The 20,255-nt window shown below is 34.2% G+C and overlaps 3 protein-coding genes across 4 annotated transcripts; 2 read left to right on the top strand and 1 right to left on the bottom strand.

The window, feature by feature from the left end:
- The first annotated feature begins 321 nt into the window (after positions 1–321).
- On the top strand, positions 322–2,482 carry LOC18026455 (14-3-3-like protein GF14 mu). Of its 2 annotated transcripts, none has more exons than XM_006411457.2 (7): positions 322–602; positions 888–1,194; positions 1,276–1,363; positions 1,462–1,571; positions 1,653–1,801; positions 2,018–2,076; positions 2,159–2,482. In XM_006411457.2, the coding sequence occupies exons 1-7, from the start codon at positions 530–532 to the stop codon at positions 2,159–2,161; spliced, it is 789 nt and encodes a 262-aa protein (XP_006411520.1). In that variant the 5' UTR covers positions 322–529; the 3' UTR covers positions 2,162–2,482. The 2 variants fall into 2 exon arrangements, with proteins under 2 accessions (XP_006411520.1, XP_006411521.1); XM_006411458.2 differs by having other exon boundaries at positions 2,015–2,076.
- Positions 2,483–2,538: 56 nt separating this feature from the next.
- LOC18026454 (inactive TPR repeat-containing thioredoxin TTL3) lies at positions 2,539–5,419 on the bottom strand. Its single transcript, XM_006411456.2, has 7 exons — positions 4,533–5,419; positions 4,252–4,447; positions 3,977–4,161; positions 3,525–3,858; positions 3,243–3,444; positions 3,056–3,162; positions 2,539–2,959 (listed from the first exon to the last, which is right to left on the bottom strand). The coding sequence occupies exons 1-7, from the start codon at positions 5,417–5,419 to the stop codon at positions 2,807–2,809; spliced, it is 2,064 nt and encodes a 687-aa protein (XP_006411519.1). The 3' UTR covers positions 2,539–2,806.
- Positions 5,420–16,341: 10,922 nt separating this feature from the next.
- LOC18026453 (protein trichome birefringence-like 39) lies at positions 16,342–19,278 on the top strand. Its single transcript, XM_006411455.2, has 5 exons — positions 16,342–16,718; positions 17,454–17,625; positions 18,206–18,381; positions 18,480–18,638; positions 18,896–19,278. The coding sequence occupies exons 1-5, from the start codon at positions 16,417–16,419 to the stop codon at positions 19,185–19,187; spliced, it is 1,101 nt and encodes a 366-aa protein (XP_006411518.1). The 5' UTR covers positions 16,342–16,416; the 3' UTR covers positions 19,188–19,278.
- Positions 19,279–20,255: the final 977 nt, after the last annotated feature.

Here is a 20,255-nt window from a genome sequence, read left to right as displayed (position 1 = left end):
TTATCACTTTTTAGTTTTGTACAACCTGAAATGAAATTAATAGCCTCGGTGATCTCTTACTATCCAGACAACTCCAACATATTCTCCTTATCACCTCATTAATTGTTTTTTTTTCCTTCTTATGTTCATTATTCATTATTTGTTGTTTTTTTTTCTTATGAGAAAATAGTTGGTTATTATGGGAAGATAAAGTACTATTAAAATGAGTGGACTGGTGGATAGATTGTGATGACGTGTCGTGATATGGTTGAGAGTGGAGAATCACTGGACCCTACAGTAAGTATTATAATGACATAAATTCCCTTGCTGACATGGACTTTTGAGAAATGATTGCACGTTAAATTAGCGTTAATTACGGTTTTATCCCTACGCGCGGCTCAAAGATCTCTCTCTCTGTGTTCTTTCTTTCGTCTGGAAAAAAACACAAAAAAAAAACAAAAAGAACAGCGATCTTCGAGAGACAGACTCGGATTAGTCGAAAAAGCTTAGAGATTTGAATACTTTGATTTCTAAATCGTGAATATCGGTCATGGGTTCTGGTAAAGAGCGTGACACTTTCGTCTACCTCGCTAAGCTTTCTGAACAGTCTGAGCGCTATGAAGGTAAGGAATCTTGTACTTCTTCTCTTCTCTCGAATGGGTTATGTGATTTTCTCCCAAGAAGGTCTTTTTCTTACATCTTCTTAGCTCGATTCTTGTCTGGTTTTGCTGAATTTTGATTTTAGATTTAAAGGGGTTTTTGATCGTTTGGTTTGATCTTTACAACTCAATGGTTTTCGTATCGATTGATTGTACGAGAGGGGAATTTTCGATCTGAGCAAGGAATTGAATCAAGGTTTTCGGGATTTTTCCTTAGATGGGATTGAAAATGTGAATTCTTTTTCACAGAGATGGTGGAGTCGATGAAAAATGTTGCGAAATTGAACGTTGATCTAACGGTGGAAGAGAGGAACTTGCTCTCTGTGGGATACAAGAACGTGATCGGTTCAAGGAGAGCTTCGTGGAGGATTTTCTCGTCGATCGAACAGAAAGAAACAGTGAAAGGGAATGAGGTTAATGTAAAGAGGATCAGAGAGTATATGGAGAAGGTTGAGCTAGAGCTTTCAAACATATGCATTGATATAATGTCTGTGTTAGATGAGCATCTGATTCCATCGGCTTCTGAGGGTGAATCAACTGTCTTCTTTAACAAGATGTAAGCTAATAATGCTCTTTACTTTATGTTAAACTTAAGATTAAAAAAATCTGTGTCTAAAGATTTGTTTGGTTTTTGCAGGAAAGGTGACTATTACCGCTATCTTGCGGAATTCAAATCAGGGAATGAGAAGAAAGAGGCTGCTGATCAGTCTTTGAAAGCCTATGAGGTGTTCTGCTAGTTACCTATAGTGTTTATTGATCACTAGATATTCTCGGTTTTCTTGGCTTTACTTTTGAGTTTTTCTTTTTTGGGTTTTCTTTACAGATTGCTACTACTGCTGCTGAGGCTAAACTCCCTCCTACACATCCTATCAGATTGGGTTTAGCCTTGAATTTCTCTGTCTTCTACTACGAGATCATGAACTCACCTGAAAGGTTTAGAGAGTGTTCGTTACTGAGAACATAAAAAGACTCACTGTTTCAGGAATTTGAGATTGTTTTATATTTTCTATCCAGGGCATGTCACCTTGCTAAGCAAGCGTTCGATGAAGCTATCTCAGAGCTTGACACTCTGAATGAGGAATCCTACAAAGATAGCACCTTAATTATGCAGCTCCTTAGGGACAATCTGACCTTATGGACTTCTGACATCCCGGAAGAAGGAGGTGATGATCACTCTGGACCTACGCAATCTCTTAAACTATAATGTTTTGATGTCCTACAAAAGTCTTTTTTGGTGCTTTTCCACTCTAGGTGTTCACTGTCACTTCTTTCGTGTGGTGCTCTTTTACTTAGAACAAATGCTTGATGATAGATAGTTGAAATAGCTTTCGTATTTAGCTGCTGATTTCAAAGGTTTATTTGGCCTAAATGTGCAGCAGATGATGCCCATAAGACAAATGGTTCTGCTAAACACGGTGCAGGTGGAGACGATGCAGAGGTAAAGTAGATGAGATTCCTTTCCTTAGGGTGAATTAAATAAGTTGATTCTGATACGAGATCCTCTTTTGCTCTTAATGTAGTGATCTGATATGTGTGCACCCGCAACAGCGGCTCTGGACAAACATGGTTCAAGAACATCTGAATGTGGGGTGAATAATAGCGAAACGTAGAGTTCCTCTGTTTTCTGTATCATTATTGTCTATGTTGTACTCTGGTTAGTCCCAAATCCCTCTGGCTTGAGTGTATTGCATCAGGAGTCTCAGGACACTGCCTTCTTATTTGTAATTTGTAATTCACTACTCTATTTTCTCTTACTATCTATCCCTATGGATCCAATCTTATGATCTGTATTTGGTTGAAGCAACCACACCAAACAGAATAACTATATGCAGTTTTTTTTCATAGCTCTTTCGTAAATTTGGAGAATGTAGCACGCACAAAATCAGTATCAATTGCTTATTTATATATAAAAAAAGGCAACCATAGATTGATAATGAAGCTTGCAATTCTTCTGAACATTTACGCATTTAGCAATATAGCCAAAGCAAGCAGGGTCAAACTCCAAAAAATATATATAGAAACAAAAAAAACAAAAAGAATGAATAATTTGTTGAATGATAGAAAAGCTCTTTCCCATCTTTCAATTTTCTTCTCTTAGGTCTTAAAATAGGCTCTTGGGATCAAATAATAGGGAAGCAGAGAATGATGGTGATGATAGGCTTTTTAAATTATAAGAGGAATTGCTTTATAGAGTCCTCTAGAAACTGGTGGCTCGGACAAATCATCTCCTTCACTCTGTCTCCATTCTTGTACATCTTAAATGTCGGAACTTTCCTGATACTCTCTGCCTTCGCCAACGCTAAGCTCTCCTCCACATCCACCTAATAACATTTCATTTTCTCGGTTAAAACACTGCGAGACATTTGATTATATGAGTTTAAAAGAGACTGATATACATTTTTGAAGGGTGGTCTTACCTTAAAGAAATGTACTAATGGATACCGGAGGCATAAAGTGTTGATAAAGGGAGAGATTTCTTCGCATTGTCGGTTTGATGATGATTTGAAATGAAACACAGAGACACCTGAAGAAAAAACTATGTTTCCACTTGAGCAAGACTGATACAAAATCTCAACCTTTTTTGAGTTTCTGTTTAAAACTTACCGGGAAGTGTTACTGCGCTCTTGAACTTATCCACTGTCAAAACTGCTTCAACTTCGTTATTGCATCCTAAGCTTTTAGATTCTTGACTTCTGTTCATCAACGCGGTTTTCGCTCTCTCTAGAGACTCTGCAACTTCGCTGTCTCCTGGAAGTTCCCTTCTTACGAACTCATAATCTCTAACCGCGTCCTCCCACCGACCAAGCTATATTTCAACAAACATTGTCATTTATATACACTGTTTGTTCTTAACTGATAGAACTGCGTTCTAACTTCTAAGCTCACCTTTCCATATGAAGCAGCCCTTCGTAGAAGTGCCTTGATGTAATTAGGGTGGATTTTGAGGGCTTGGTTACAGTCTTCAACAGATTTCTCCCACAAACCGAGTTTATACCAACAAGCTGCTCTGTTACAGTACAAAACCGAGTTGGAATCATCTTGTTTGAGACCGTCTCCATAAGCTACGCTCGCTTCCGAGTATCTCCCCGAACTAAATAGCTCGTTGCCACGCGTACGTGCCCTCACAACCATCTTCACGTTGTTTAAAACCGATACGAGCTCGGGATTGGTCTTATCGAGCATCGCAGCTCTCTCTGCCTTTACAACCGCGTTCTCAAATCTGCAACAAACCTATCATCTCTACTCACTCACTGGAGAAATTCAAACAAGCAACTAACAAAAATAATAATGAAACATATCCTTAAGAATCACAAGTTTTCAGAGCTTGGAAAGCTCACCTTCCTAATGCCATATCAACTTGTGCTTGGATACAGAGCACATAAGCCTCAACCATCATACCAAAGAGTTTCGCCTGTGGTTGAGATTGGTAATGATGATCCAATCTTGGAATGCAAGAAAGACAAAAATCCGAATCCTCTATTTGGTTAAGACGCAGAAAGGCTTCGGCTTTACAAGCTACAAGCTGTCCAAACAATCCAAAATAAAACTCATTGTAAGTTATGTACAAGCAAATGCAACAAAGCTGGCTTATGCTATGGGGATGATCTCTAACCTGAGGAGACGAATCAGCTCCGTTTGCAATGGCTGCATCGGTTTCTTTTATCGCGGTTTTCCAATCTCCAATCTTTCGAGCCTCCCAACATCGCCGGAGATGCTTCTCTAGCGTCTGCAGCCGTTGGAGATCAGCTTGATCCGGACATTGCCCGGAATAACAAAGATGACGTCTTGCGTTCTCAGCTTCTCCCAGTCTAAACCAGCAAAAACAAGATTAAACAAAGAGTGATTAAAAAAACAACCTTTTTCTTTCAATCATCACAATTCTCAAGCTTTTACCTGAGATAGAGTGAAGCAAGTCTTTGGTGAGCTCTATAGTAAGAAGGATCGAGCCTGACAGCTTCAAGGCATTCTTTGACGGCTTCTCCTAACCGTCCTAACGCCGTTAACGCCGCCGTTTTGTTGCTTCTGTAAGCTGCATTTTCCGGCGACAATGAGATTGCTCTGTCGTAAAGCGATAGAGCTTCGGAGAAACTCCCTCTTCTGTACATATCGTTCCCCAGTCTCTTCAACTCCTCCGGGTTTTCACCGTTTTCCGCCACTCTCGCCGCCGCGTTACTCGACTTCCCGTTGCTTCCTCCGCCGCTTCTCACGACGTTTCCGTGTCCGTAATTCCCGGTTCCTGTGCAGAGAGTCTCGGTTCTGCTTGAGGCCCGAGTCGCCATTCCGGTTTTCAAGATCCGACCCGACGGGCAAATGTTGCCGGCGGGTAAAACGCCGGGACTCGGCGACACAGCGGACGTCGCGCCGCTACCGCCACCGGAGCTGTGAGTCGTTGCTGAGTAGAAGCTAGAGCCGGAGAAGATCAATGGCGTTCCAGTCGAAGCGGATCTTCTATGATTCCGGGTCGTCGGCATTCCGGATCCGGGTACAACGGAGCTTGAAATCTCGCCGGAGTGGCTCTTAACCATATGAGAAGTCACCGACGGTTTACCAGAAGCAGAGCCAGAGGAGCCGGAGCTGCTTGTGGGAGTCGCTGCGGCGGAGGAGGAGGAGGATGAGGAGACACGTGGCATTAAGGTAGAAACAGGAGAACCAAGATCGAGTTCTCGGAAATCGGGTTTGTTGACGACGTCATGGTCTCTCTGTAAACTCAAAGAGTCACGAAATCGTCCTGTAATGGAGTCTATAGCAGGTTCTAGCGAAAGCCTTCGAGAATGAGACATCCTCGTACTTTGATCTGATCTAGAAAACCAAAAAAGAAAATCTAATGGCTTCTCCCTAAGCTTCTTCTTCTTCTCAGGAGTCAGAAACTCACACCACCGAAGCTAAAAGAGAAACAAAACTCTGGACAGAAACAAGTACTGTCCAGAGAGAAAGAGAGAGAGAGAGAAAGAAGAAGAAGACAGATCTCGTGATAAATAGAAAAGGAGGAAGCAAAGAATGAAGGTGAAAAATCAAATATTTTGTTTTAAAAAAGAAAAAATTTGATTTAGCCCTGTTATATTAAAGATTACAAATTTCCCTGAGATTATGACATTGATCTTCTTCTGCTATTCATCACGCGTCTCTCTCCTCACTCCCGTGTCTTCACGGCTGCTTGTCGTTGAAGGACAAATACAGTGATTTATCGAATTTCTAACTATCATTTATTATATAAACTACATGGACTAAAATAGTTGACGCACACACTATTCGACAACAAACTAAATTAGACTCTTTTCGACGTTTTCGTATATATAATGGGATCATTTCGTGAATATTCTTAAATAATTCGGAATATTTATCATACATTGCTTCGTGTTGAGGAAAACGAATGGAGTATCCATTAAACATACATTGCATTTGTTAAGTGTACTGTATAAAATATATATTTACTCTAATCAAGCCTCGAGTAAGAAAATGCGTAAAACCTATAGAATGAGAGTAATGAGTACTGTATTTAAATAGCCTCTGCCGTGATATTAGTATAAGATTTAATTCTTTTTGCCCAAAATGTCAAGGCACGCAGATTCAAGCACGTTCACTCATGTTCCCAAAATGATACTCCATCAAAATTTAATTTTCTTACAACTTTTATTTAATTACACGATAGCATAAGCAGGCTATCTTTAGAATTTAGCACTAAACCTCTATAGCATATTCAATGCACGACATGTAACTATATTATCATTTTTTTTTGTTTGTTTGCATATTGTCATTTATCAAACCCACTTTAAGGGGCGTTGTACAGAACTCTCGCATTAAATTTGCCGCTTAATTGATTAAATTGTAATGGTAATTTCTTAGACGTTCAAATATTACCTAGTGTAAACTTAAACCTAGTGTAGTTCTATAATGTAATATGTATTGAATATTTCACAATGAAAGGAGTTTATCAAATTGAAAATAATTCAACAAATCGACTTTTTGTTGTTATTTAAAGATTTGACCAACTAAAATGGAAATAAAAAGAGTTATAGAAAAAGACTCAAATGAGAAAATGCCACCTAGGGCTTTCAACCCTCGTACTCAGAGACAGCACGATCATGGGCAAAATCGTATTTCGAAGTAGATGTATTTATCAAGCCAGCAAAACTTTTGTTCAAGCCACCATGTTTATTGTAATATTATATAACTTATATAGGCATATAAAGTAATCTTTGTGACAATAGCCTATTCATATTTAAACGAAATATTGAAATATTACAAGTCTTTAAATGAAATATTTCCGTGTTGAGAAGAGAGCAAAAAGAGGTTTAATGGAAAATGGAACAACAGCAAAAAAAAAGTGCAGAGCTGGCAAATTTGTTTAATATAGTTGATTTAATTTTGTTAACGGGCGTCCTTTGAAAAGCCTGTCGTAGCATTTTTTTTTCTTTTTTTGTAGATTATTACTATTTAAATTCATCAAACAAAGCTAGTTAATACTATAGTTAATACTCATAACTACTTTCTAGTACTACTATTTCATTTTTATTTTGTGAATAGTCCGTACCGTTCAGACCTACGGAACCACTAATTACATACATTGCACCAAGCATTATGCATGCCTTATGTTATTTTATTTGTCTCTTGGCCATGCTTCTCAGTTCTCACTCCGAAATAATTTTCAAATGAAAATTTAAATTCCTGAATGATTTTTTTTTCCAACGGATGAATGCTCTATAAATGTAAATAGCAGTTAATTAAATAAAAATATATAAATAACAAAAATGATATATAAGAACATGTCGTTAAATAATACGAAAAGAGAAAGATTACAAAACGATTATAAAAGAAAACAAATGTTGTCAAAAAAAAAAAAAAACAAATAGAAGAACGTAGGGGCAAAATAGGGAAAAAAGCAAACGCTGAACATGCCAGCTGGGTTCTTAACTTCACCGATGCGTCTGCCAGCTAAGCACACAGTCAATGTTAACGCCGTTTAATTCCAATAACGGATTGTTCTGTTAACACCGACGGATTATTCGAAAACTGTCCTCAAGCCCGCCAAACTGACGACGACAGTGACTCACCAAATCACGAAATCCCGGTTCACCAAAACCAGTTCTTTTTCCACTTAACCGTAAACAAAACATGCATAATAAAGTAGTAGAAAAATCCCGTCAAGTTATATTATAACCCCCAAAAATAGAGTAGAGTTAAATTACTATAATAATTTTAGATGACTACATGCTTCTCAATTGTAGAAAATAAATAGATGGAGAAGCACGTATATGTGAAACTGTGCCTTTAAAACGCATAAAATACACTTTTGTAACAATTTCTCCTTGAACATGTTATTTAAAAGACATCTTACTCATAAAATACACCTTTGTAACTTGAACATGTTATTTAAAAGACACCTCACTCATATGCAGCAAATTTCATGTGGATGTCGAATTGTTTCAGTAAAAAAATAATACTAGATACTTCAAAAAAAAAAGAATACTAGATACTTGTAAATTAACATTTCGACAACGCTATGATTGATCCAGATAATTTAGTATTCCACCATTTTAAATGATAAACAAATGAGCAAACTTATAATACAATATCTTCCACAGCTTTAATTTTAAGATTTTAAAGAACAATTTACACCGATAAGCAAAGACCACACCAATCACAATTAGTCTGTCATTCAACGCATGTCACATTGTTTGTTCCGCTGGAGACATACAAAACATATAAGTTTAATAGAATGCTCAGGCTGTAATGTATGAGCATGAGTGTGAATGGACCCAATAAAAAAAAGACAAAAGAGGAAATGTGTGGAAACTGGAAACTAAGTGCAATTACCTGCTAATGATGTGTTTACATCTTTTTAGACTCGATTAGATCACTGTCGGGGCATCTTACTTGGTAATTATAATAACAACATTCGGGTTTCATATATAAATAAACGGTGGAATTAGACGTTGAAATACCTTATTTGTTTTTGTTCAACCGACCTTCATATTAAATTTAATATTTCAGCTCTGCCTCATAAGAATACAAAGTAATCTTCAGCCTCTATATTTGTCGCTCTTGGAATAAAATCAAAATGCAGTTCAACGAAATGTGCTTGATGTGGACATTTGATTGGCTGCGGCAAACATATTTTATCACTTAATAAATTACGGTATTTAAAATGATGCTTGATGATATTCAAGTTATGGCTCTGAATTTGATCGATGAGAACATGGGGAATTTACAAATATTAAATAAATTAAGTACTGTACAGAATATTTTGCTTATATGCGCCTATCTAAGATTCCAGATAATTTTGTATTCAGTTTTTGAGAATTGGAGACTGAATTCTCCTCCCTTTCATAATAAGTGTCATTTTGATACATTTTACATAGATTAAGAATTTAATAAAATATACAAATATATCTTTTATTAATATATTTTTATAATATTTAATTACAAAGACTATTATCTTTAAATGAGGGATAAAACGGGAAATAAGGGTAAAAAGTTACATTAAAAATACAAAAAAACACTTTTTTGAAACAAAAAATAAAATCTGAAACGACACTTATTATGAAACGGACAGAGTATATATATAGAAAGTGCCACACCTACTAAGAACCACAAGCCACAAGATCTTGGATTTTCTCCCTACGAAATAAATTATGCACCTATTTCAATTTCTGGATTATTATACATCTATTTTCATTTAATAATAAATAGTATTCTATCTGTTCTATTATATATATTATTTAAGTTAAATTTTAGCAAAAGAGAATTTTAATTTAAGTGCGAAGTTTAAAAAATTCTATTTTTTGTATTTTTATATTTAAACGTTATTTAATATTTAATTAAAAAATAACTAATAAAAAGAACAATACATAATATAAATGGTTACAACCTACAAACATCTAATTATATTAATTTATAACGGGCATAATTTTCTGTATTTAAAACCTTCTAAGTGCTTATATTTTACATGAAAAAACGAAGATAATTCCTTGGTTCTTGCAACTACACATAGTCATGAAGATAATGACAATTTATTGTACCCGCATTGTTTACTTATTGGATTACCATTTTTAATTACCTTTTTTTTTAACAGCATCAATTTCAATTACCTATTACATGGTTTTCTGTGGTATATTTGTATCCACCTCTGTATCTCTTATACCGTGATACTTGATAATATATACAAAAACACGTATAAGCATTATCTGGTTTTCTTAATTAATCGAATACTAATTTTATTTAAAGCTCAATCCACGCTTGTCTAGCTTAACTACTAGGATTATTAGTTCAGGGTATCCTATGTTTCATATGTTATTTTATGATTTTCAAACTTCACGATCATAATGTCAGTGCAAGCAAAGAATATATGTAGATCGCATTAGCGTCCAAGTCGCAATTTTTTTGTCAACCCGCAAATTTTCGGTATTAAATTGCCTTTACTCTGAATTTCTATAATAAATAAGTATTTTCTCTTAGATTGAAATAGTTAATCTAAATTATAATTTGGTAAAACAGTTTTGCTGAGGTCTTCTGTTGCTGCCACTTTTTCCTGTAGCCAACGTTTCTGCTGCGGTGTCAACTCTATTTATTTGCCTGCTCTGTTGGTGTTCGGTATCTAGTGTAGAGGAAAATTTTCGTATCGTTTGCAACTAAATTTAGAAGGATTTATAAATGAGGGAAAACCTTTTATATAGTATTAGAAAAACGGCTGCATGTGTGGATAATTGAAAACATATCCTTATTATAATGTAAATTTAACAGATCACTTATGTATTGGCATATTGCCTTGAATTTATCTGTTGCCACCTGAGGTTAGATGCTATCATGTGAGCATATGCTGATATGATATGAAATTATGAATCTTCTTTACATTCATCATCATCTCTTTCAACAATCTAATATAATTTTCTTATCATCACTTTTTTCATTAATAAAAAAAAACATGATATTTACAAATAAAACAAAGTATCCTTTTGGGTTTCGTCAACATAATATTGAAATCTAAAGGTAATATTGCATTACCAATTTTATAACAATCATTTTTTTCACAGAGATTAGGGTATTTCGATCATAAACTACAAATATATGTCGAATTAACAAGTTTTTAAAAAATTAACTACGATAATTCATCTTACTATACTATTTATGTAATTTCTCTTAATTTCTCTTAACTAAAATGATTGTGAAAAAAATAGTATAGTAAGATAAAATAGACCTACAAGTATTTTTAGTTATAACTCGTGATATCTAAAAGAAAATATAAAAAAACACTATAACTGATGGGCTTTTCGTAAATGAGGGAGCGTATGTGCTGTTCATAAACACTCCACATGCACCATGTCTCAAATTTTTTAAAAGTAAGGCAAAAAAACTAAATACACCATGCATGTTCGCTTTCGTCGTTGTTAGCAGCAACGATCATCGACCATAGATCAAATTCTATTCCTTTTACAGGTGCAAGCACTTTTATCTTCATTACTGTTGTTGTTGCCATCACCACTATCGTTGTTGCCTCATTGTCATTGTATTTGTCATCACCATCGTTATAGCCATTGCTCTGCCTGTCATCGTTATCACCACCGTACCGGTAATACAATTGCCGCTGTCTTTGTCGTTGTTGATGTTGTCATTGTAATAAATTGTTTATTAGTGGTAGTAGTGACGGCAATAGCGGTATAATGGTGATAGTGGTATCAATGTATTCAGGAATTTAGGATTACGTATCTAAAAATTTATTAGATATATGGTTCTAAATCTTTCTATATAAAGATGGTGAACAAAAAGAATGATGGTATGCGGTGAAATTGATGGTGACGAATGTGATAATTATTTTACTTAAAAAATAATAATTAATATAATATAATAAATTAGGTTTACTGACATAATAATTACCATATTCATCACTACCTGTAAATTTCTAATAAGTCAAAAATATTTAGAAACAAATATCAAATGGCTGATTTTTTTCTATAAAAAAAGTTGATTTAATAATTTTTCCGTCAATTGAAGCATTTTGTTTTTTGTGGACTTTTTCCAACAAATACAAAACATAATCAAGATTTTTTTAATTAATTTTATAAAAAGGTTGTTTTATAATTATAGGATAAACAAACATGAAAGTGGGGGCAAGAGTTAAACAACATGATTGGTGACACATGTTGGTCTTGTCTTTCTCTGTTACTTCAGTCACGCCATCATATAATTGAAGTCGAATTTCTCTTCTTTGTTTTTTCTCCTTCGACATCTAAACTTTTAATCATTAAAATTTTATGATTTTTTTCATTAAAATTCACCAATGTTTTTAAGTTTTTAATAATATGTACAAAATTTTAGGTTATATTTACAAATTCTATTTATCGCAGTTTATCTTCACGTTTATCATTCTTTTTTGCTCAACTATATTCACGTGTATCACTATGTTTGTACATTAGTGCTATATCTCGTTCTTCTAATTTCAATCGTTTTTCCTGTTTGGTTAGCAAAATCATTTTTTTTATATAGACTGTTCATTATTTATAAGAAAATAAGTGTACTTTAATAAATTAGAAACATCATAAACTCTATTAAAAATAAAAATAAAACAACTATGGTTTATGATTAAGTTAGAATGCACCATGCATTGGTTATGGTTTAGTTGAGCATATGGGAAATTGGCACATGCCATTAACATTAAAATGCGGTTCAAATAATTTCTAGTCAAAGAGAGAACAAAAAATGCTCTGCCATTTCTTATTTTCTCCTTAAATCTGCATAGTACGAATCTTTTCAAGTTGTCCCAAAAAAAAAAACTTTTCTACTTTATCTGATAATTCAGATTTTCTCTTACAATGTTGAACATTAGTAGACTGGTGTACAGTAAAAACAAATCAATATATTCTGATGTCTATGAATATATATATATATATATATATATATTCTTAATCTTTTTTTATCCAAACCAAACGGAACCCATGTTGAACCGAACTGAAAGTTTGCCAAATGAAACCGACCCCAAAAGTCCCGTTTCAAGAGGATTTGTGGAAGGTTGCACTCCCAATGGGAACTCAGGTATAACAAGTTTCAGAAAATATGATCATTGGCTTTTGACCTATTTTCTACATAATTAAACTTCTGTATCTGTGGATTATGCTTTGTAAATTGTTAAAGCAGTGGGATCAACATGATGAGCTTGACGAATTCAAATGTGGAGCAACGGATATATACAAGATTCCAAAGATGAAAAGTATCGAATATATCTTCAAATGGGAGGAACGGCAAGAAATTCTTGTATGGCTGTGGTTGGAAACAGTTTGTGGTAAAAAAATAAACTGAAGGCTGATGACATTATCACATTCTCTCATACTTGTAAGTATAAAGTCACCGCACATGCAATTATTTAACCATGAACATGTGTTAAATATAATTTTTTAATTTGATAATCGGTAACAATAGTGTTGATGGGTAATTTGGGCTCAGATCCATATTTTCTGGCCCAAACTAAACTTTCTTCCGTTGACGCAATTGGAACTCAATGACTCAATGGACTCCTCTTTTTAGTTTTCGGCGATATTACAAAATGTATAATTTTTTATTGGTCTTCCCATACTAGTAGTATACTAGTATCTACGAAATCATTTAAGTCGAGAATTGAATTGAATGATGTTGCGGATGCTAGGTAGGGGCATAAAGCTTGGTGATAAAGACAATGTGCTTTTATAGATATGCATTAACATTACAAGTATGACCTTATGATATGAGTTTGCTCAATTGGGCACTTTCTTGTCAAATCTGCCATAAATTCATTATTCTCGGAAGTTCAGGAATTTTGTGTCACTTGACTAATGACATTTTAATTCCCAAATCTGGATTCATGAGACTTTATAGCCCAAATTAACGTTCTATGTTATTCATTATGTAGATTTCACATTGTTTGTATTGTCAAAACAACATCGACAGGGGCTATGATGATTTTTTGAGATAACATAAACCAAAATTTACACTATTAATTTTTAGAAAAATCTGCAATAATCATTTTAAAGTGTCATTAATTAATGATAAATTATGTCCACCGGAAATTGATATGACTATTCATTGAATAGTATTCAGTTACCAGCACTTGATTGCTTTTTATTGCTCATAAAAACAAACAATACTATGACTGTTGGTATCACAAACGAGAAAAATGAAAATTAAATTAAAATGTGCATATTAACGAATGATTGGCATTTTTGTGTTCTTAAAGTTGAATCAAAATGAGAATAACGTTATAAATCAATAAATACATTGATCATTTTCCAACTCATACGAAGGATGAAACTTAATTTGCCTTTTTTAACATCTCATAGTACTCAAAATTAATGATATGTCATGTGTAAAAGAAACAAAAAGATGATCACCAGTTGTGTTTCTGTCACTTAATAAAATTATACTGAGAGATTGAAAATGGAGAAACGTGGGTGGACCAATCTTTATCTCCTTCACAATTATTGAACACTCCCATCTCCAGCAAATTACTAGTATTAATTTGTTCGGTATACGTACCCTAAACTTATCACCTGGTGTTGCTTCGACTTTTAGATCTCGATTAGCTAACTTATTTACTTATATCCAAGCTTCGATTTTGGATCTCGATTAACTAACTCTCCAAGCTTTATTGTACCTCTAATTTAATTCTGATTCACATAAGAGACTTATATGGCCTTTTTATCGATCGGATGATACCTACATAAAAAAAAACTGGCTAGATCTTGGAATCTTGTACTGGTTATACATTGTATTGTGCATTGGATTGACGAAAGAACACATGATTACATTGGTTTCGGGTGGAAGAATTTTTAGTGACCATTCATAAAATTAGGTGGTCGAGCTTCAAAGTGTTTTTTACCCCCGGTAAATATATGCAATTATGCATTACGAAAATCTCATATTTTGTTTCATTTTTAGTTCATAAGATATCTAGTTACACAAAATTTTATTTTATTTTGTTAATTATAAACTATATTCCAACATTTTGTATTAGTATGGATTGTGTATACATATATAAATTTGTATATACATATATAAATTTGCTATCTTATAAATGGAATATGAGGAATTTTTTGGCATGTTAGTTCTCTAGATTTACCTTTTGCATACTAGAGCAAATAAATCTATTATATAATTATAATTTCACGAGTTCATCTGGCTACATGGCACTATATTTATCCTTTTCAGTTTTCAACACGTCTTAATTCAATCTAGATCCACCGATGATTATTTCTTACATTTAATCTTCGTAAAAGTAGAAGAAATTGTCCATAATCACCGGCGAAAAGATGATGATGAGAATTGAGAAGTTGTGTAGATTGACAAAAAAATGGATGCGAAGATGTGTAGATACTGTCTCCACATGTATTCACACTCTTTCATCATTGAAAATTTGTAGATATGATATCTCTGTTAAATAAAAAACGATGAAAAAATAATATAAGTTTTAAGTAGGCACGAACGGTCACACTTTCCTATTCATTATTCCAATAGTAATAGTCACAAGTTTAAAGTATCTTTCTCTTAGCGAATATTTAATAACACAAAATTCATCATTCCAGTAATAATAACAGTTAATATTTTTATTTACCTTAGCAAAATACTAATTGGACGATAAATGGCTTTTCCCCTTTTACTATATGTGGGGTCACAAGTATATACACGTACGTATAAACTTATCAGTGCAAACCGGTTTAAAGTCAAAGTTGGTCCCGCGTCGGCTCTCACGAACTAAAATTTCATGAAATTTTCCTAAATTTTTTGGCATCCTTTACCCACCAAAGCCTACTTTTGTGAGTTTTTTCTCGTCCTTTTAATCCTTTCATAATAAAAAATCTATATAGAAAAAGTGTATTTTTTTTAGCTGGCGATAATACTGGATATGAGTTTTATAGTTACCAACAAATCTTTTTATTGTTTGTGTTTTTTAAAGACAGTTATTTTATAGGTAACGACCATGATGAATTATCGAGTACAATGCAGAACAGAAGGGACCTATATCCAATTAAACTATTGCCCTTAGCTACAACTACAAGTGACAAAATTACCAATAAATATTCGGACTTCAATATGTAACTAGCAAAAAAAAAAAACTAACAGAAAGAAAATAAAAATGGAGGAATATGAAATGATTTTATCAAATATTCAAAAAAATCCTGTTGAATGAGATAAATCCAAAATTTTCTACTAATTTATATATATACAAGATTTTTCAACTTTTTTTAGTACATACTAACAAAAAAAATTGTACAGAATAATAGGTAATTTAATTCTCCATTATTTTTAATTTAGCAACTGCCAAAGTTATTTTTGTCTTAGCTTATGTGAATCAAGTTAACTAAAACGTAAGTCTTTTCTTTGTGTAACACACTGCCTGCGATTCAATTCAAATCTGAAATCTCAACATTTTCCTCCTGTTAAAATAATTTAGAGAAAAAAAAATCTAGAGAAACGAAAAGATATTACAACAGTAAAAACATAAGTTGGACAAAATGAGAAATTAGTTCTTGGAACGTACCTAGTACCAATTAAAACACTAGTATTATTAAACGAATAAGGACACAAAAAGGATCTTGTTTCTTGTTTCCGCCTTCCCATGTGATGTGAACTATCAATCTTTTCTCACTCTCTCTCTCTCTCTCTCTCTCTCTCTTTCTCTATTTTGGGGTCTGAAGTATTATATAACAAAACAGTCCAAGACACCTCTTTTCCCACACCAATCACTTACCAGAAAACACAGAAGATCTCAATCTCAGATCGAAGAAAACAGAGAGAGAGAGAGAGAGAGAGAGGAATGGGTTTCTCTTCCCAAGAAAACCCTTCTCTTTTCTTCTTCTTCTTCCTCTGTCTTTCCATAGTCTCTGCTTACACTAACACAAGCAGCAGCAACGATGGTGTGGAAGCAGGAAGAAGAGAGCTAGCTTCTCGGAGATGCAATTGGTTTAGAGGGAATTGGGTTTATGACGCAAAGTATCCACTTTACAATCCTTATAAATGTCCATTCATAGATCCACAGTTTAACTGCAAGAAGTATGGTCGTCCCGACAATGTTTACCTTAAGTATCGATGGCAACCATCCTCTTGCTCTCTCCCCAGGTACACTCTTCTTCTTCTCTCTCTCTCTCTCTCTTTATCTTCTTACATTCTTTAGTTCTGGGTTTGGTTTTAACACTCGACTTTGATTCAAGACTAATCCTTTTTGATTTTTTTTTTGTTCCCCCATAAATTAGATACAATCATAAATTGGACATGGTGAAAATTTGATTTTTTTTGTTTGTATTTACTCAGTGAAATTTCTTTGTTTTTTTTTTAAATTTCCTGTTCTATTGTGATTTGTGAATCAAAACTGTTTCTTTTCTTTCCACTAATAAATATGGAAAGGAGGAGACTTCTGTGTTGATTTACTGCCTATAACAGAGATATTTAAGCACATTGGTAAGAAGGGTAACTAAAAGCTTTCCAAATCAAAGTTAGATAGTATTCTCTCTCCTCTTGAGTGCTCTCTCTCTTACTATTTTTCTCTTTGTTTTTTTTTGCCTTTTTGGATTTCAAAATTTGAAACTTTTGTGAGAGTTTCTTTGGAGCAATTATGTCTCGATATCCCATCATTTCACTCTCCAAAAAGGTGTAAAATCGAATCCGAAGCACAAACCAAAGTGACGTTGATTAAGTAAATAAACAGTTTAAACTTTAACATTTTTTGTTAAGTAACGTTCCTCGAAATTAGTTCAAAAACCAGACGAATTTCGATCCGTTAAACCAGCTGAGAAATGGGTTTATTTTTTTTCTTCCCCGTCTAGAAGTGAGATGTCTCTTGTTATTTTTTTTCAGATTTAATGGGTTGTATTTCTTGAGGAAGATGAGAGGGAAGAAGATAATGTTCGTTGGAGATTCACTAAGCACAAACATGTGGCAATCTCTAGCTTGTCTGATTCACTCTTGGGTTCCTAACACTCGTTACACTCTTCTTCGCCAAAAGGGTCTAGCTTCACTCACCTTCGAGGTAGGTTTGTTCTTTCAATTAGTTTATAATAGTTATTCCATTAAAATAAGTAGATATTTATTGAGGTATGATATTTCACTTGAAAGAAATTAAGTGGGTTTTAGCTTTACTAGTCTGGAAAGTGAGGTAAAAGTTTTCATTTTTTTTTTCTTTTTCTTTCATGTTTTAACTAGGATAAAGTTATCGAAAACAAAGGATAAAGTTTTATATGTCTTTGTCTCTTTTGATTTGATATAAATATAAGGGTTTGCTAACGTATATATATTTAGTCATTAAAAAATAATATTAGGACAAGAGAATGAGCAGAGCATTTAAGAGATGAACGTGATTAGTGGCCTATTTCCCCAAAAAGAGAATCTCCCGGAATATCATGTCATGTTATGACCTTTATTATGATCATGAGCCACGCAAAAAAAATAGTCGATTATTTCATGATATTTTGAGCACATGGCCGAAAATAGCACCATTGTATACAGTTTTTAAACCGTTTCACAAAATACAAACCAGTTTACAAGAAGGTGGAAATTATACATTTAAGTGAAATAAAAAAGTGAGTTTTGTGGTAATGGTACGGACGCAGGAATACGGAGTGACGTTGATGCTATACAGAACACAGTTCTTAGTGGATTTAGATTCGGAGAAAGTTGGGAGAGTGCTTAAGCTGGATTCCATTAAGCAAGGCAAAATGTGGAGAGGCATGGACGTCTTGATTTTCAACAGCTGGCATTGGTGGACCCACACCGAGCACATCCAGCCGTACGTTTTTGTTTCCTTCTTCTTTGGCTCTGTCTCTTTTTTTGAGTTTTGACCTTTTGACTAATTAGATGACGTGGGTGTGTGTGTTTGGTGACCAGGTGGGATTACATGGAAGATGGGAATAGATTGTACAAAGACATGAACAGGCTCGTCGCTTTCTACAAAGGAATGACCACTTGGGCTCGATGGGTTAATGCATACGTCGATCCTTCTAAGACCAAAGTCTTCTTCAACGGCGTTTCTCCTACTCATTACGAGTGAGTAAACCAACCAACTTAGTTCTTCCTTTCTACTAGTTCATTTGTTTGGTCTAATTAATAAGAAATTCGTGTAAGGTTTTGTTAGGTCGGATGACCAAGAATTAGGTGTTTTACGTTAATCCTAAGCATTTCCTAGACATTATTACTTAGATAACATTTTGATATCATACACCATTTTTCTAGGTCATTATAGATATGCTATTTCTAAAACATTATATAGGCATTACTTAATTAGACGATATTTTGTTTTGCAGGGGAAAAGATTGGGGAGAGCCGATGAAGTCATGTAAGAGTCAGACGCAGCCATTCTACGGGAGGAGGTATCCAGGAGGGACGCCAATGGCTTGGGTGGTATTAAACAAAGTGATGAGGAGATTGAAGAAACCGGTCTACTGGCTCGACATAACCGGTCTGTCTCAGCTTCGTAAAGATGCTCATCCTTCTGCATTCAGTGGGAACCATCCTGGCAATGACTGTAGCCATTGGTGTCTTCCTGGTTTGCCTGATACTTGGAACTTACTCTTTTACTCTACTCTTTTCTCCTAAAATCTCTTTTCTTTTTTCTTATTTCATTAATGTATAAGTTACTCAAGATCGAACAGTCTATTTTTTTAGTTATAAAATTTGCATTGTGGTAGATTGATTCTTGAATGAAATAACGTTTTTGAAACCAACATGACTCTGAGAAAGAGGAAAATGCTTAAGATAGATAAAAAGAGTATTTTGTGTTTCGCATTTGCATTTATAGTTTTGTTAAAAGTGATAAAGATTGTGAGAGTGTTGGAAAAAGTTACGTAAGACGCAGCAATTGTTAACATAAACAAAGTAACAAACAATCTTAGGTGAAATATTTTACATTTGTTCAAACTTAAATTATTTTTCTAAACAGAGTTAAAGAGAGTTAAAATCGAATAACGTAATCTTTGAATTTACTACGGAATTAATACTTTCTGTTACTTTTGTTGATTTTTTTAAAAATGAAAATTTTCAAGTTATTAGAGCATTTTTAGCAAAATAGGTAAAAGAATAAGGTTCGCCACAAAAAAAATTGCTAAACTAATTAGATAAAACTGGGCCATAAGTAGGGCCATAAGTGGGCCAATATGAGAACTGAATTAGCCTAGATCGATGTGAGGTTGATCGGAGTTACAACCGACCGATCTGAGAGTTGAGATAAAATAATCGGTAGATAGAAATTGGGAGGCTAAAAAAAGATCGAGACGGCAAAATGCTCCGGAAGATGTCCACGTGTTCTTACTCGAAACGACACGTGGCGAAATCAAGGTGAAACGCTCTTTCTCGTTGGCTCAGTAACATTAAAGCTGATCTCTTCCCAGTTCCCACAAGCTGAGTCACCATCTCTCCCTACACGTCTTCAATAGTAAACTCAACACGTCACACACCTTCTTCAATGACCGCCCAAATTTGTTCTTTTTGGTTAAAGAGGTTCGCTGATTATAAAAGCAAGAAAGATAGAGCTCGACAAAAATCATCCGAGATAAAAAGAACAAAAAAAAAGAAAAAGAATCAATATCTAACTACGATCTTGAAATCAAACCGTACGTTGTTTTCTTGAAAGTAGGCCAACGCTGGGACTAGAGGCCCGGCATAGAC

Source organism: Eutrema salsugineum, unplaced genomic scaffold (assembly GCF_000478725.1).
Source record: "Eutrema salsugineum unplaced genomic scaffold, Eutsalg1_0 scaffold_10, whole genome shotgun sequence".
In the NCBI taxonomy this organism is placed as follows: Eukaryota; Viridiplantae; Streptophyta; class Magnoliopsida; order Brassicales; family Brassicaceae; genus Eutrema; species Eutrema salsugineum.
This window is presented reverse-complemented; position numbering and strand designations above follow the sequence as displayed.

Bases quoted from the DNA above. Each gene is read 5' to 3' on its own strand.
- LOC18026455 (XM_006411458.2), top strand. From the start codon at position 530: ATGGGTTCTGGTAAAGAGCGTGACACTTTCGTCTACCTCGCTAAGCTT. The intron at 1,572-1,652 runs GTTTAGAGAGTG...TTTTCTATCCAG, and splicing joins ATCATGAACTCACCTGAAAG to GGCATGTCACCTTGCTAAGC. The intron at 1,802-2,014 runs GTGATGATCACT...CTAAATGTGCAG, and splicing joins TGACATCCCGGAAGAAGGAG to CAGATGATGCCCATAAGACA.
- LOC18026454 (XM_006411456.2), bottom strand. From the start codon at position 5,419: ATGTCTCATTCTCGAAGGCTTTCGCTAGAACCTGCTATAGACTCCATT. The intron at 4,162-4,251 runs GTTAGAGATCAT...TTGTTTGGACAG, and splicing joins GAGCTGATTCGTCTCCTCAG to CTTGTAGCTTGTAAAGCCGA. The intron at 3,163-3,242 runs GTAAGTTTTAAA...TTTTTTCTTCAG, and splicing joins GAGCGCAGTAACACTTCCCG to GTGTCTCTGTGTTTCATTTC.
- LOC18026453 (XM_006411455.2), top strand. From the start codon at position 16,417: ATGGGTTTCTCTTCCCAAGAAAACCCTTCTCTTTTCTTCTTCTTCTTC. The intron at 16,719-17,453 runs GTACACTCTTCT...ATTTTTTTTCAG, and splicing joins TCCTCTTGCTCTCTCCCCAG to ATTTAATGGGTTGTATTTCT. The intron at 18,639-18,895 runs GTGAGTAAACCA...TTTGTTTTGCAG, and splicing joins GTTTCTCCTACTCATTACGA to GGGAAAAGATTGGGGAGAGC.